General features: G+C 37.9%; 1 protein-coding gene across 2 annotated transcripts in view; it reads right to left on the bottom strand.

Annotated features, from left to right (window-relative positions):
• Nucleotides 1-2,072: 2,072 nt before the first annotated feature.
• Nucleotides 2,073-17,628, bottom strand: part of khdrbs2 (KH domain containing, RNA binding, signal transduction associated 2) — a 69,182-nt gene continuing 53,626 nt past the window's right edge. The window contains exons 7-13 of one of the 2 annotated variants that reach the window (XR_005615282.1): nt 15,139-15,221; nt 14,411-14,469; nt 10,665-10,761; nt 8,111-8,161; nt 5,823-5,916; nt 4,663-4,730; nt 2,073-2,748 (exon numbers count right to left, since the gene is read on the bottom strand). Coding sequence is in view for 1 of the 2 variants with exons in the window: in XM_031742880.2 (XP_031598740.1) it covers nt 10,667-10,761; nt 14,411-14,469; nt 15,139-15,221 (237 nt within the window). In the remaining variant the exon portion in view is untranslated. Of the gene's footprint in view, nt 2,749-4,662; nt 4,731-5,822; nt 5,917-8,110; nt 8,162-9,261; nt 10,762-14,410; nt 14,470-15,138; nt 15,222-17,628 lie in introns of those variants that run through there. The other variant, XM_031742880.2, reaches the window with a different exon arrangement.

The raw sequence follows: 17,628 nt of genomic DNA, 5'->3' as shown, positions 1-17,628 counted from the left end.
AAGACTCAAACATGACTTTGACTGCATCAACGGCTGAATCAATTGTTGGTTGTTTTTGTGTGGGCTACATGAATCACCTTGCCCTCCGAGCAATAGTTGTTGTTTACTTTTGCCTTCCAGATCAAAATGAACAACCGTGTGCTATTTCCAAAGCTGCGAAAGAAAACACAATGATGGCAAAACAAAAAGGTTTCATTGGGGACATCTGTGACTCTGAATCCTGACAGCTACATTACAGTGTTGCCTGTTGGAAGCATTTATCCAACAGGCATTGTTACCCATGGGTGTATGCACAATATTAAAGAGCTGGGATAAAAAAAACAGATACCTGCTGTGGCTTCATTTCTTACAATCTTGAGTAGTCTGTCAGCTAATTGGACTTTTGGGTTTTTAAGCCTAGAATAGCCCACCTTAAATGAGAAAAACTCCAATAAAATCTACAGCATGTATAAAAGAATATCTAATGGTTATATATTCATGCTGTAACAAGCAGCAGTGAATGAGATGGAAAAGAATACAGAAGATCTGGATAATAAGCAACAGCTGAGGGTTAACCTGAAGCTCCCTTTCAGATAAGTGGAAAGGAGAAATATCACATATTTACACAAGCTCGCAGGGCAGAATCAAAGCACTGCCTTTTTAATACAGGATGGCAGGAAATATCCATCTGTATTAGCACTAAAACTGCACTAATTCAGACTGGATGTTACACACAAAGGATGTCTGTTTCTAGTAAAAGACATGAGATATGAATCACCTGCCATCATTAGACCACACGCCATATTCAGGCACAATTTATCCCGTTTATCCACTATATGTGTTTGTGGTCTGCAGCAGCTCAGTTGCCAAGGAAATATTAGATATTTTTACATATCTATTTGTGATCTTAAACAGGAGATGTATGCAGAAGCTTACAGCTGTCTACATTATGCATTAAAAACACTCTCACTGGGAACAGATGCAGACATCAGTGTTTGCTTTAAGACATTATTCAGTGAGAACTGGTTTTATTTTTAATAGAAAGTGACTCGAGCAAATTCCGACTGGGATCCTAAACTTACTTAGAAAATTAATTTTTTTAGAGGCACTTCTTGTGTTGCTTTATTCCTTTTATAATAGAAGCCTTTATTATTTAATATACACTGCGGTGAATTCAGCCTGCACTATATTTATGAAGCTGTGGAAAAACAGTTCAGTTCACTTCCTCCTTAGTTGATCCATGTGCATAGTGCAACATAATACGTCAAAGCTCATCATCTTTCTAAAATTACTGCAGCTCTAATGAGCTAAGGGGGCGGGCTTTGGTGCAAGAAGGAAGCTAAGATCAGCTATGGTAGTCGTCTTACAGTAGCACACACCTACTGTCACCTGGATCCCACCCTGCTGTCGCAAGGCCAGAGAAACAACATGAAAATGATCAAAACACATCCAGGGCTCTGACTCTGCACACCATTTCATCACAAGCACTACGCTGGTGAGGAGGCCCTTTTAGACTCTGGTGATTATAAGCCCTCATTTTCTATTCTGGCTCATCAAACCAGCTGTCTAAACAAAGCGGAGTTTGCTCAGGTACCCGTTCTTGGATAGAGGAAATGCTGTGTGTGTGAGAATTATCACCATGCTCTGTTTTGCATCATTGAACATTTCTGGGTACTCGCCTAGATCCTGACCCACTTTGGTGTCTTTGTGTTTCCAATAGTTAGATCAAGTGATTTTTTTTAGGAAGATAAATGCCGTGCTGTCTGACTGACTCTGTGGAGTCTATGTCATGGAGCGAATGAATTAAACAAATGTCAGAATGGGGGTGGTGGTGGATATTTTGACGAAACAAGTCTGCTGTTCATTTGAGCGGATTCACAACACCCCTTTCCACCCGAAAAGATAACACAAAGACGAACACCTGCATCAAATTTGAGTCGTTAAACCTGCGAGCTGTTTAACTTGGACGCATTGTGAGAAGGTGTGGTGCGACTGGTTTATGAGGCAATCGATTTATTGTTTTGTAAATCAAATACGAACACACAAATCCAGAAAGAAGACAGTCGTGAACATTTATTTGAATTGTAGGGAGCCTGTATTGCTTCTATCAATCTCAAGCGTTAATCACCGTGAACCATATGTAGAGCTGCAGACAGCACCATTCATTATGACTACCACTTTGAAAATGACAAGAGGTGAGCTGTGACTCGCTGCTGGAGTGTATTGTGGAGGCAGTGACGGGTTGGGCCCGTAAAGTAGCTTTGACACTTGGCCAGAACACCAGCAGTGGGCTCGACTTATTTAATGAACTAACATGTTCGTGTTGGCAGCCCTAACTGAAGCATTTATTAGAGAGCTGGGAACAGACACAGGGTGCACTCAGGTTGGTAATGACAACAGCCACCAAATGACAGCACCTTTAAATAAAATAAGGTGCAGTCGTGTTGAGATTTTTAAAAAAATATATATATTTTTTTTACTTTAGGCCACAGCGCCCAACAAAATAAAAGAATACTGAACAGAACTGACATTACGCCAAAAGTGCATTTCAAATATCAAAAATAAATGAATGCGACTTTTCAGCTCCAAAAACAGGAATCTAAATTTTCTAACCTGAGGAGATTTTTACTGGTCAAAACTAAATAAATAAATAAAAGTCTGTATATATAATACACATGTAGTCTAAGGGCCCAAGCACACATAAAAACATAAAAAAAAGTATATTGTCCACCAGGAGTGTGACCTGCTGTCTTCTTAGTGCACAGCAACCTGTAACACAAATACAACAGAGATAAATGGACTTGTGTACTGCATTCTGGAAAAAAACAAACAAAAAAACAGATAAAAGTGAATAGTTGATAAAATTTTACAGGTTTGCTTTTTTGAAATATTCTTGCTTTCTTGGCAAGAATTGGATGAGAAGATTGACACTACGGTTGTGCTGCTACTCTAATTATGAAGCCTAGAATAAAAACTGGATTTTCCCAGTCAATCCTAGTCAATCAAGCTGAAAATCAGAGAGGAAAGGTCTTCTAGTAGATTGATTTACATAGATAGATATATAGATAGCTTGCAGAATTAATGAAGAAATAGACTAAGTTACCATTTTCTGCCTGTGTGGCATGGACCCTCTTTATCAGACTCTGAAATATGAATGAATGTTTCCCAAAACGTCAAATGATTCTTTTCTTTCTATACATCAATGAATGGAGCTATTCATGCGACTAACATGTAGTTGTGTCGTGTGAGTGGATTCTGATTTGTATGACAGATGACACTTGTGTCCTTGGTGTGTAGCTGTTTGTTTGTTTATGCGGAGAGCCTTTGAGCCCCGAGTCTGACATTTTGGCTGGATGTGCATCAAATGCAGTGCGGTAATTCGCCTCCATCCACTGGCTGTCTCTTTATGAATCCCCCAGTTATAATCTGTCAACACGCGCCTGACATCCTGGGTGATGTTTTGTATAGAGACGCAGCTTTTAGCCAGAGACAATCAGCTTGTCCTTGAGATGGATATGGAAAGAGATAGACCTCTTCGCTCTCACCTAGACCTTTTCAAATAAGCTTTTTATTGTCTTGTTAAAAACAAATAGGTGCAATTACTTGAGAAAATAAGAAAGTGAGCACGAGAGCTGTCAATAAAGAATGTGAAGCCATCGTTTGCTCGCACAGCTGCTTTACAGAATTAGCGACTAGCCTGCAGCATGTTGCATGTCTGTGAATGTCTCCGTCTCTCTCACAGCCAGTCTGAACCCATAAGCAGATGGTATCATTACATGACTGCAGAATGTGTTGATATAACTTCAAGCTGTGCAAGGACTATTTTCTATCATTTATATTTATACTTATTTTCCTGTCTGATTACCAAGTCAGTGATGACGCTTCCAGAGTGTGACTTTGTACACCACTTGGGAATGATATTATTTAAACTTACAGAAAACAAACTTACCTTCTGTATAAGAAATAAATACAATATCATACAAATATGAAGCTGCGTCCAATAAAGACGGGACACAGGACAGAACAGCCAGTCTGGTTTTGTCTGCAGTTAATCAGTTAATTGGCTTAATCTGCACAAAAACCAGACAAATCCATAATGGTTATAGTAGGTTTTATGCATCAAGAATATTTCTTGGCTGGACAAAATTCCTCTTTTTGTGCTTAGGTAAGCTAAAAAAAAGTGCTAATGTCAGTTGGTTTATAACTTCACTTTCTCACAGACCTGCTTTCAGGTTACTTGTGTTAAACGGCTTCATTGCAGTGAGTATTTTACTTTTAGAGTGTTTTGGCCATTGTTAATGATGCCAGATTTTAACATCGCTGCCTCATTTGTTATAAACAACTACAAAGGCCAACAGTAACTATAATAAAGAAGAAATATCAAAACAATCACTTGATGATCTGATTATTCCTCACAGAAATGATTGCTAACCTGCTTTACCTGTGTTAAACTGCTTTGAAATATGAAATCATAGCACAACTAATAAGATGAGTGTCTAAAATATAAAAAAAGTTTGTGTTAAGAAAAATTTCCTGCTATACCTGCAAAACTGGAGAAAGATTTGCCAAAGTTTGAGAATATTCTTTTAAATACAAATCAGATCACCTGTCAATGAATAAATATGAACGAAAAGGTTAAAAAAAGAGCAAAGTAAATGATCATAGTTACCAGTATCTCCTTACCTATTTGTGATCTGTAATCTCTTTCCATCACGTTGCATCATCCCTTCTCTCCAAGTCCAAACTTATTTCTGTGTACAACAAACAGAGGGAAGAAATGATCTTTACTTTTTCATCAGCAGAGATGCAAATCCAAGAGAATCTTTACTGATTTGGCTTTTGTGTATTCTATTAGGAGTATTGAGGCTGCATAAACATTTTTGCCAAAGGTGAAAAACTTGGCAAACTATAAAAACAAAAGAGAGAAAAAAAAAAACAGCTGCTGGTTTTTATAGTGCCTGAGGCTGCAGCCAAGGTCTGCGCAATGTACAAGAATCACCATGGATACGTGCGTGGACTAATGGCATCTGAGGAGATGCAAAGACAACTGCAAAGTCTTCATGAGTTTCATTCTTTGTGCAAAGAAAAAAAAAAGTCACAATGAATAATGACTCATTTAAAAAAAAAAAATCCCCTTTGTAATCTCAGTGTGGGAGCAGTTTTATTAGCGGCATTCATTTTAAGAAATACATCAACATCCATAGCAGGCTTTGGGATTTCATCTCTTGGCTGGTCTTGAGCTGGCGGCAGGCTTGTTATGAAAATGGATCCGAGAGCGCTTCTGGCAAAGGGGGCATGAACATCACTGAGATGCACAGAGTTTCCAGCAGCAATGATTACTTCCAACTCATAGGTGCAGATAAACAGCAGAGCTAGTTTTAAGAGGAAAAGTGCCACTGAAACTATTTATGATTCATATTGCAAATATAAAAATCAAACTTCAGCTATTTAATCTTTAATTTATTCCTAGCAGTCATGTAACCTCTGCACTTGTTCAAAGAAAAACTGAACAATCACGTGTAATCCTTTTAATTAACTGCAGTATCGCTGAAATGTTTTCAATGAAAATGCTGTTTTCTGTGGGTTCATTTAATAAGACGCACAGTGCTGCGGCTCACTGCTAGCCTACAATATTATACTGTGAAAATAACCTTGGAAAATATCCTGTGTGACAACGCTACTGGTGACGTACAAATTGACGACATCTTGTGAATATTGCATTATGTTGACACAAACATTCTTTATATATGTTCCCCAAGTAATCATTTTCACCTTATTGCTTAGGGAGGCATTATAGAGCTGTTTTGTCATGTGATTTATGGAGGACGACGCTGCATACCTACCTAGCTACTTCCCCGGCCAGTGAAGGACCTGAACTTGTTTGGTGGCAAAGTGTAATCTTCAGGTCTGTAGGAGCCGTTTTCAATTCCTTCTGCTCTGGAGAGGAGTAAACAATGACAATGCAACAATTATGATTGTGTCTTAATTTTACAGTACATGACTTTTGTTAGAAATGTAGGACAATGTCAGTGTAGTAGTGTGAGATATGTTTGAATGGCTTCTTGAAGAGGGTTCCTCAAAAGCAGTTCTTATCCCCGTCTATAGGTTATGTCCACAATGTTAAGATGCACATCCACAAACCTCATATTCCACCTCATCCCAAAGGTGCTCTATTGTTTTGACATGTAGTAAATGTGGGAGCATTGTGGGTACAACGAACTGTTCAAGAAACCAGTTTGAGCTCTGTGACATGCCACATCAGATGATGGGTACACTGTGGTCATAAAGGGATCAGCAACAATACTCCGGTAGGCTGTGATGTGTAAATAATGCCCAGTTGGCACTAAAGTCCCCAAAGTGTGCCAAGAAACTATTCTCCATACCATTACCTATGGTACAAGGTAACTGGATCCATTCATGTTTACACCAAATTCTGACCCTACCATCTGGAAGTTACAGCACAAATCGAGACTTGGCGATGTCTCACCATTTTTTTACTGTCCAGTTTTGAGTGAACTGTAGCCTCAGTTTCCTGTTTTTGCTGACAGGCGAGCAACCCAGTGTGGTCTTCTGCTGTTGTAGCACATCTGCTTCGAAGTTTGACGTGTTGAAAAATAAGAGATGCTCTTCTGCAAACCTTGGTTACTTGGTTATTTAAGTTACTCCTGTCTTTCTATCAGCTCTGAGCATTTTCGCCCAGAGATGTGCTGCTCATTGGATATTTTCTATTTACCGGACCATTCTCTGTAAACCTTCGACATGCTTGTGTTCAGCAGGTTCTTGACCATGCTTAAGCACCTAAATGCACTGCCATGTGGCTGTGATTAGACATTTGTGTTAATGAGCAGTTGAAAAGGTGTACATAATAAAGTGGTTGGGTATAATAAGTATAATAATAATAGTATAATAAGTATAATAATACTAATAATGATAATGATAATAATAAAAAGAATTAGAGACTAATAGAAACTGTTTTTGTCCTTGATTAAAAGCAGTATTTTTTCCCACTGGGGACTTTTGCCCTTGGATGGATGGATGAATGAATGACTTTCATAACAGTATGTGCAACTGTTGTGATGAAGGTCTTATATAAAGCATTGTTAATAATTAGTAAATGCTACAGCTGTAATAGGCTGTGTGTGTATTATTGTGGAAATGCATAATCAAAAATGAGTGTAGTGTGAGAGGTGAAAATTCTCCAACGATTCGGCACTAATATAAACAACTACTGATGCTACATCTCACTAGATGCATATATCTTGTTATGCATGACATGCACGAGTGTTACAAAACGCACCCTTCTGCTGAAAAAAGTCAATAGAAGTGGACGAGTTATGAATAAGTCAGCAGGTATCTGACCATAGGGATTAAGCGGAACTGTATTTGCAGAGTAATAAAACAAAAACTGAAGTGAAAAATGCACACAGAGATACAATAAGAGCATTACTGAACAGCAGAAAGGAAATGTGCAATAACGGGTCCAGCTGAGACAAAAGCACGCAAGACTGACAGCATATAATCTTGGCAAGAACACACACGTTGCTTTCTGCAACTCCAAAACCTCTCCCCTCATTTCTGCGCATACAATTGATCTTAACATCTCGCCTTGCACAGCGCAAATACTTCACACCGAGCCAATCTCATACAGTCAGTACTCTACCATTCCTCTAATCAGATGATTAATTATTTCTAATTATATTGCAGTTTTAGTTAGATTCTGCTTCCTATACGTCTTTTGTTTCCATTATTTTAATTGCATGTCTGTGCTTTATTGTGTTTTTAATGAGCTGTCAGACCTGTGAAAGCTCTCACACTTACAGCTAATGTAAACGAGCATTAATAGCGAATCTATCAGAATATGCCACGAGATGGAAATTATATTTCAATCCCTCAAGTGTGACACAGCCAGCCGCAAGAAAATATTGCTCTTAATCAACATAAATTAGTTTTCAGGTGGTTTTAATGTGTCACCTATGATTTCAAGTAAGCATTTAGAGTTTTTGCTGAATGGGCGAAAGGAATCCAGTGAGGAAACTTTCTAATCCTCTCTCAATTATGCCTCATTTACATGTTAAAAGTGTGAATCACTGATTATTTCTGCAACTGAGGTTGTGACAGTGTCTCCACTCACCTGTTATTCCTCTCCTCTTTGACCAAAACACACCGCAGTGTGTTTCCTTATCTACGGAGAAGAACAAATCAGCGTTATAAAGAATGAACCGGTCCTATGCATCATCACTAGTTAACCAGTATAGAATGCATGCATGCAATATGTACACACAACACTTGTTACATTCCATCACTGTGAAAAAAGTAAACCAATTCAAGGTTTTATAAAAGTGACATTTTATTAGAATTGCTTTTATACCACCGATGTGGTGTTTAGTTTGCCGAACAATATTTTAGTGTCTTTTTATTAAAATTTATTCTCTCTTTTATAACAGCTGAATTCCTTGTGGATCTAGTTAGACATGGGAAGGGATTTTAATTCAACAGTGCATTTATTTGGGGTTAAAACGGGCAGGTTTACTTTTTTTTAAGTGGAGGTTAGATTAGGATTATCATTAGGGTTACCTGCTTAGTGTTTAGTCTTCCTTTGAGTCCCGTGATCTACACTCTTAATGAGAGTCAGGCTTCAGGTGTACTAATCACAAAAGAGAATTCAAATTGCTAAATAGATCTCAGCTTCGATATTTAAAGAACGGAAAGTTACAGAGCAGGTTTCTCAGGTTAAATGACAGGAATGCAGAAAGGCGTTAGCAGAGACATTGATGAGCTGCTGAGGGTGTTGTTGTTTTCCCCCCTCAGCAATGACATTCAATCAGAAGGTAAATACCAGCATCTAGATCCCGTACTGCCCACATGCTTTTCTTTAAGCTCCAAATGCTGAGCATTTTTAAGGCATTATTATGATAATATATGAGGACTTCTTACCTCTTTAAACGCCATATCATTCTCAGAGTCAATCAGTGTCTGTTTAATGATGTAAAACTTCAGAGAATGAATTAAGAACAGAAATTTATTAGTTTCTTAAGAAAGTGATCAGATATTCAAGGATGATTGAGCAGTAACATACGGTGTTTTACAAATGATTCATTTGGGACAGGTTGGTGGGTTTTCTTTATGAAACGAGTTAGCCGTTACCTGCAAGCAGATGTTAGGTTTTAGAAACAAGAAGCTTGAATTGCGTCACGTATCGCGTTAACAAACTGCAGAAAAATAGGAATTTAAAGCTTCACAGGCTGCTATTTAGAAAGTCTTACACACTGTGTTGGAGGTTTATGCTGTTTTTATTAAATGGCTTATGTACAAATACAGATTACACACAGAACAAAGCACGCATTAGAAATTACACACTGTACATTGCTTTCAACCAAAACTGTGTTTTGCACGATCACGATCTCACATCATTTTGTATCATTTAAAGTCACAACATGGCCTAGGGTAATTTTGCCTGATATCTCAACATTAAACATTTTTTAGAAGAAACTTTCAGGTCATTTAGACACTCTGCACTCAGGTCTTCAACTCTTCTTCAAGGATAGGTTTCCATTTGTTGCATTTAATGTTATTTGTGTTCAGGGGAGTGTTTAAACTTGCTGTTGGTTAGTTATAGTTTTTGCAAATCAAATCACAGTTTCAGATTAGCTCTGTTCAGATAAAGTGAGAGAAAAGCAAAAGTTTTATTTTTACTAAACCAAATAATCAAAAAAGTGGAAAAAATTGCCTTGAAGAAATCAGTTTGAATCTCTCCATGAAGTAATTTTTGAAATACGTTATTTAAACCAGACACAGCCGCCACCAATCAGTGAACTCTGGAGAAAGGTTGAAGTTTCCAAAAAAAGACTTTTTCAAATTTAAAGTGAACACATTTTCTCCGTAGCTGTGGCTGGTTAAAGACTCATCCTGCCTGTAAAGTCATTTTGGCTCACTGACAAAGAGCTAAGCTGGATTTTGTGGGCCGTTTTCCAAATTAGGAAAAAAAGTGCCAATAGGGTTTGAATAACTTAAAAAAAAAATACTCGCATAAAAGGGCAAAAGTAATTTCCCCCTAGACAAACTCGTATTTGAAGAACAGGCACAACTAAAATGAGAAGAAGTTTTGCTTGTTTTCCACGTCTAGTAGCGTGTCACGGTGGATAAAAACGGACATGGCATCGCTGGATGTTTCGCAACACCCCGAAAATGCCTCTGTTATGTGGGGCACCGAAGTCTCCTTAGCAATTAAAGCAAGTAGAGAGACGCAGCAGAGTTTTGATAGTCTCTCTAAGTCAAATTATGGCTCTATGATTGCCTGCTTTAACACAGTGAGCAGGGGTTGGCTATTAAACCTTAGTAATCACTACATTAAAGACACTAAATGGAAACCAACTAGTCACGCAAATCCGACAAGAATAAATCTGCAGATTAATGTTTTAGGGCAGAGGGAGGTGGAATGAAGGGCATTTAAACAGCCAAGAACAACCTCCCTGCATATGGATGAGAACTGTTAAGTGTCTCTTTTGTTAAAAAAAGGCTCAAACATCAGTATACTGCAATAATTGTGGCTTTATGTGCTTTATGGGGGTGGGGATTTTCTTTTTACTTTCTGAAGGAGATGGGCCAAAAATAAAATAACTGTTACAACATTTATAATGGATTTAAAAAATAGATATAAATAGCTGAGAATTGGAGGTCTGGACCACCTTTAGTATCTGCCATAAGGATGTTTTCTGTAGCCTCCTCGCGTCAGCCGTAAAACAGGGGCTTTGAGACTGGCTCGGGTGGTTGCCCACTCCTCCTCTGCAGATTAAAGCAAACAAACGGGGGGAAAAAGAGTTAAAAACGCATTGCAGAAAGCTGCTGCATTCACAACGGAAACGTCCTGTCACAAAGGCAAACTGTCTCTCTTCTCTATCCTCTCCTAAATCTATTTTACCAAAGACAAGAAAATTTAAGCAAGCAAATTATATCCCAGGTACTACGGGGGCTTCTCTTCACACAAAATTAATTTCATGAGCTCTTTGCCCTCTGACGGACCAACACTGAGATTCGACTGTCAGCAGCTCCTTCCTTAGAGCCAAATTACATAAAGATGCCCACCTCTGCTGCGAGGCACAACGCACCGCTCCCAAATAAGAAAGTGTTTATGAAGCAGAAAATCAAATCATTGCCCCGTTGGTTTAGGTTTGGTCTGACCTCAACACCCCAGTGCACAACTCATTGTGCTGAAAATGAATGAGCCCGCAAACCTGCTGTGGCATACGGCTTATCGCCGTTGTCATGTGACAAGGTTGTAACTCGACTTCTGGTGATTTACGCAATTTTATTTAAATAGCAGTTTTAGATGTTTCTTAATGTTTTTCAGTTGAAATCCAGAGACTCCTTTATAAAGTTTGGAGCAGGTGCTGATTTGGAAATTGAAAACTGGCGGGTTTTTTTCTTTTCTTTTTTTTTGCAAGTTTGTTTTTGGGCACAGCAAAGGTCAGTCAGCCGATAGTAACAGCTTTCTGGAATAAGCCTTTGAAGGCACATACCCAAAAGGCAAAACAGTCCACCTCTGCAACAGGCACTGGTTAGCCCCATGAGCTTCCACTGGCACATTTACTCCTCTGGCCAAATGCAGCGAGGAGCCAGGAAGGTAGGAGGAATGTGATGCACACAGAAGTGGCTCCCTGGGTGAAGATGATTGCAAGTGGGCCGAAACCACACAGTTTTCTTTTTCTTTCTCGGCTGTGAAATTTTTTTTTGTATAGCAGTGCAGCAGCAGTGTCAGCCAGGAAAGTGTGGTCAACACAACACTTTTTTCTTGCAGGATTTACTTTAAATCAAATCAAAGGATTTTTGAGAACGTGTTTTTTTTTTTATTCTACTATCTTCTACTATAAATACATTACAGAATGACAGATGGTGCTGACAGAAATTAAGTCACAGAAAATCACTGATGCTAGATATCATCTAATAATATGATACCACTACTTTAGGGCTGCATCTGATCATTATCTTCATTTTAAGTAATGCTTCAATTATTTTCACTATAAAAAACAAACACACAAAAAAATCTGAAGAACCAAAATGTATTCGTTTTTATGTGAAAAACGGTGAAAAAACCCCAAAAGTGTTCACTTTATATCGCTATCAAAATACTACAGTAGTGGTCAGAAGCTTGTATACACTCATCATGGGCATGACTGTCATGGTCATTTTGGGCTTTTACTGAATTCTTTGAACTTCTCTTTATCTAAGGTGTAATAATTGTACAGCAAACTGTTTTAATAACTTTATAAAAGAAAGACTCGTGTTCACAAGTTTGAATTTTTTTTTGACTGTGTAGATTTTCTATAATCCACACAAAGTCAATATTACAGGCTCAAATATATACATACACTTACTTAAATCTTTTAATAAGTGGTGCTCAAGGTTCTACAATTTACACAAGTTGGAAAGATCTCTCAAGACCAAGATCATCAGTTCAAGCAATTGTATGTAATTTGGATGTGTAAGTGTTTACAATTAGGGTGTGTCACTACTTTACCAGCCCCTGAAAGAAAATCCCAACTGTTACTCTCAAATGAAAAGAACAAGGTTCAGGATCAATCAATCTAGCAACCTAAATCAACTGGAAATTGTCCGTGGCACCCACATCGACAAGCCATATGCTGTCTGGAGAAGTTATATCTTTAGACAAGACAAAGATTGAGTTATTTGGTCAAAATGACAGGTGGTATGTTTAGAGGAGTAAAATTGAACTTTCAAGCATGGTGGCAGTAACATCATAGTCTGCCTGTTTTGCTGCCACTGGTACTGGTACATGACAAGGAGGATGCAAAGAAGTATTAGAACTACCTCCTCTAGCTACAAATTATTATCTCAGATCAACAGCTAGGCAGTTGAATTGTGAAAGTGTCGAATAATCATAAAAACACACCTAACTGATTCTGGAATGGATAAATTAGGCCAACATAAAGCTTACTGAATGGACTTTCCAAAGCTCCAACCTTAACCCTAAAAAAATTTCTAGACTATGCTTAAAAGCCGGCTCAATGCCAGGAAACCAGCCAATTCAAAAGAACTTTATCACAATTCTGTTAAGAAGAGTGGTCAAAAATCCAGCCACAATTATGCCAGAAGAGCTACCAAATGGCTACCAAAAGCGTCTGTTTGAGGTATAACTTATTAAGGGACAGGTAGCCAAAAATCAGTGGGGGTATGGTTTGCATTTGAGTCTGTATGTACTCTTTTGATCCTGTGTGGATTACAGAAAATCCTAAATAAATTCAAACCTGTGGACCCAATTCTTTCTTTTTAAAGTCATTAAAGATGTATGCTGTATAATCATTCCACCCTGGAAAAAGAAAAGTTTGAAGAAGTCACAAAGAGCCAAAATTACCATGAAACAAACGCCCACGAACACTGTCTGTGCCATTCAGCCCTTCTGATCACATCTGTAGATTATAGTTGTGGTTTTCTGTGGTTTTGTATTCTGATGTCACCATCGTAGTTTTTTGATAACAGACATGAGAGCTGGCTGAAAAACAATGGACACTGAATCCTTTTATAGTAGCAACTTTTCAGTGAAAAGTTAGCCAAGCCCTGAAGCATACTCTGGTTTATCATCTATTTGAGTCTAAAAGAGAGTGTAATTAACAGAAATATGCATCATGTCTTATTAAACAAGAGCAGTCAGACAGCACAACTCCCCCCAAAGGGCAAGGGCTATACTAAAACATTTATGTTTAATGCTGATGTCGGTATTGGTAATATTGAAATCCTGAATAATGTTTTCACAGATCACTTGTGCTGATGTCAGCATTGCTAATATAGAAATGTAGTGTAGAATATTAATCCTTTTGTGTCACTGTGTATTCATAAAATGTTTTATTAAAAAAAACACAATGTTTTAAAGAGCTCAGACAAAGAAAGTGTTAATGTCCCCCAATCAAGAAAACATTGTTTTAAATTTTTGAGATGTTCCAGTGGAAAGTAAAGCTTTTTCCTAATTTCCCGAATGACCCTGATCTTCGACCTATGACCTTGAAGCATTACATATTAAATGGTGTATTTTATTACCTTTAACCATATGATTGGAAAAATATTCTGCTTCTATAAGCTGTAACAACTTGAGATTTCAGACCTGGATGCAGTAAACAGTCGATGTACAAACCAAAGAAAATCAGGATCAAAGAAAATCGGCACATTCTTACAGATGAGAAGCTGGAACCGCAGAGCGCAAGGTGAAAAAGGACTTTAATCAGCCATCCAGCTGCCAAATCATTTTTATGAATTGACTAATCAAATAATCAACCCATTTTCTCATTTTAATAATGGGGTTGTGTTGCATTTTAGCTGGATTCAACAATTTATAGTGAGTATCAGTACTGAAAAGTGAGGATACATGAAAAAGACGGTGACTCATTTCTGTTCTTGTCAGTATAAAATAAGCTCTACTTACCATAGTTGTTGTAGGATTCATCACTGGTTCCCTGCCCATATTCATAATAGTCTGAAATGCTGAAAGCAGATGAAGCGAAAACACGGGTCAAAGAAAAAAATAATAAGCTGCAGACGACTTTTCTTTTTTGTCAAATAAGGACTAAATGTGATTTCTTTGGGAAAAAAAGGACTGCAGTTCTATTATCAACAAGACCAAAACACTTTTTACAGAATCTCTCAGTAGTCCTCTCCACTGTCTGTGTCACTCAGCCCTTATCTATTAGTTCTTAATGAAGAAACAGATCTTTAAAAAGCGGTCATAAACATATCTTCAACCACAGAAGGGCTAAGTTATTCCTAGAAAAGCTGGGCAAATTTTAACAAATTTTACTCCATTTGTTGGGGACTCAGCTGCGGATTTAGTGCATCACTAAATATTTACAGCAGCATGATGGTGTATGTGGGATTAACTACTGTGCCCATGTTGCTCAAGTTGCTCACTGATGTGTTTTTAACAGACAACAGACGTCTCTGGCACAGTTTTATCAGGCTTTAGTATACACACATACTGTAGCTTTGCTGTTAGGATCAAGTCATTGTTGGTTTGGGGATTTCTTGCTCTAATGTACACCTGTGATGGCCCAGCTGGTCACAGTGGACCTTAAACATGCTGTATTGTAACAACAGATGGATGGTAACTGAGAAAAGTTGAAAAAGCCTTTCCTGCTGTGTGTGCGTTAACGTTACCTCTTTGACTGATTGCTGTAGTTATCTTCATAGGCTTCATAACTCTCATCATCATACTCTCCACCGTATCCGTCGTCGTAGGCCTGCGAGGGAACACGCGGTAAGCATTAACATTGACTTGTCTCCACATCTCTATCCAGTCTAACTGGTTGGAGATAAATAATATAAAAATAATCAATAGTTAGTTCCATGGGCAAACTATATTACAGTGAGACGGTAATGGGAGAGGAAACAGAAAAATTAATGTCCAACAGGGATTATTGATTAAGGTTCGCAGGGAACATGTCTCACTGGTAGAGCTTATTGGACACCTTCTGAGTCTCAAGCTGCAATATGGATCTGCACTATTGATAAGTAGCTATTCAGAAAATAAGCACAAAATACAGCCAGGAGCTTTACACTCGTGTTCGATAACAATACAAGTGGCTAAACAGCAGGCAGCCCACAGACGAGCCCTAAAGTTAGATATTTTGCCAGCAACCTGTAAGTATTAGAAACCACTTAATGTATATATATAACTCAATTGTGCAGATATATGGAAGGTAAAATACCAATTAATTGTAGTCTTATTTGTAAATTTCTGATAAAGTTTAAAAGAAACCCCACTTTAACACACTGACCTTAAACAAAATATCACTCTGTGAGAAAAACATTTGACATATCGGGTTAGCATTTTACATTTATGTCACTAATTTATTAATTTTCTTTAAAAAAATGTTATGTAGTACTTGTCAGAGTCTGCACGTAGAAAATGATTCCTATTACAGATCCTCTAGTTGTGCCTCAGATGGTGTGTTAATCCAGTTTGTGCCTGTTTACTTCTACAGAGGATACTTCTCAGCTTATTTATGCAGGGACCCTGTTTTTGGATCAGTTCAAACAAGAATTAACATTCAGAAGAGGGAAGCTCAGAAAGCCTGGTTAACAGGTTTCAGTCATTAAATCCTCTAATATTTCATCCATTGCAGTGACATGTGAACATATTCCTTAAGTGTTTTGTCATATTAGTATCATCTGTTCTTTCCCACTGTGAAGGCTATCACTTTCTAATACCTCACTTTTAGTTTCTTTTGACTTATGACTCAAATCTCTTTAAACAGAACACAGTTATCAAGCTGCCAAAACCCAGCTCTGAAAAGAGCTAACTTGACCAAAAAATCACTCATTGGGATGGGTTTTAATTGCTACTGTGCACTCTGGGGAATGAAATGTTAGGAACTGATATGATGGCATAGTGGACCTTTTCCCTGGGTTTTGCTCCTTGAGAAACTTTCTGGAGGAGATTTTTAGATCTGTGTGGAACCAACAAAGGTCAGAAATAGATTCAACCTCCTCTGACTTTCAAAAATGATTATTTTTCAGTTATAGTTATAAGCTGGAAGTGAACATCACTGAAAGATAAGGTGCTGTGCCCTTAAAGACGGGGCATTATTTATTGTGAAGCATGAGGAGCGTGGTTTAGAAGCATTGCATATGTCACTTCCTGCATAAAATATATAAAATTAGGTGGAAACATGTGCATGTCAGTGCAGAAATTCTGACTGATGCTTACAAATGTTTTGGAGAAGGTAGCTAAATGAAGTACATAAGACTATTTCTTGACTATCTTGACTATTTAATTCTGTGTTTTATTATTAAACTATTATAAAACTGCTAAACATCTGGTGCTGCGTCACAAGTTTGTTCCCAAAAGCTGAAAAACACAGAAGAGAACTGGAGCTGATTTGGTGTGGGCAACAGAGCGCTGAATTGCAGGAGATGCCAGAGTGCATCAGGTGGCAGATTCTGCAAGTCTGGCTTGTCTTTACCAGACACCACGAGCATCCTGATTTCACGTCATCTATCATCAGCAAACAGAATTGGGGAAAAATGTAAGGATTTATGTCTTCTAATATATTACTGCAAGGATTTTTAATAGATTTTCAGAAAAATCCCTTTATCGAACACTTTCCAGGTGCCCATGGAGCATAACACCAAGTTATTGGAACAACTTTTCAGTGTTTCTATCTGGTAAAAACAAGTCACTATTTATCATTCTGTGTTTGACTAGATTTTATTTATTTATTGCTTTTCTTGCATTGAGACACAGCTACAGAAACTCATAAAATAATGACATGAAGCACATAGTGCTCCTAGGTATGGAACCCATGCCTTTCTGCTCCCCAGTGCCCCCTCAACCATTTGGCAATCATATGATGTTGGCATCTGTGTGATTTTGACCGCTACTTGTTTATATGGTTGAATTAAAGCATGAGGAACAAAACAAAAGCAATGAGTCACGGTATACTGACTGGTCCACAATGGAGAATATCTTCACTTTCTTTAATTCCAGGAACTGTAATAGCTGCTGCAGATATCAGCCTCACACAATTATTTTATTTCTAACACCCCCTCTAATCCCCTCAAGAACATAATGTCAGTCAATATTCACGAGGGACCTGCATCGACTGTTTATTGTTAATCGCGTCAGTCTGGTCGATAGAAAATGAT

The sequence above is a fragment of the Oreochromis aureus genome, linkage group 13 (assembly GCF_013358895.1).
Source record: "Oreochromis aureus strain Israel breed Guangdong linkage group 13, ZZ_aureus, whole genome shotgun sequence".
NCBI classification, from domain to species: Eukaryota; Metazoa; Chordata; class Actinopteri; order Cichliformes; family Cichlidae; genus Oreochromis; species Oreochromis aureus.
Note: the sequence above shows the minus strand (reverse complement) of the source record. Positions and strands in the feature narration are given on the sequence as shown.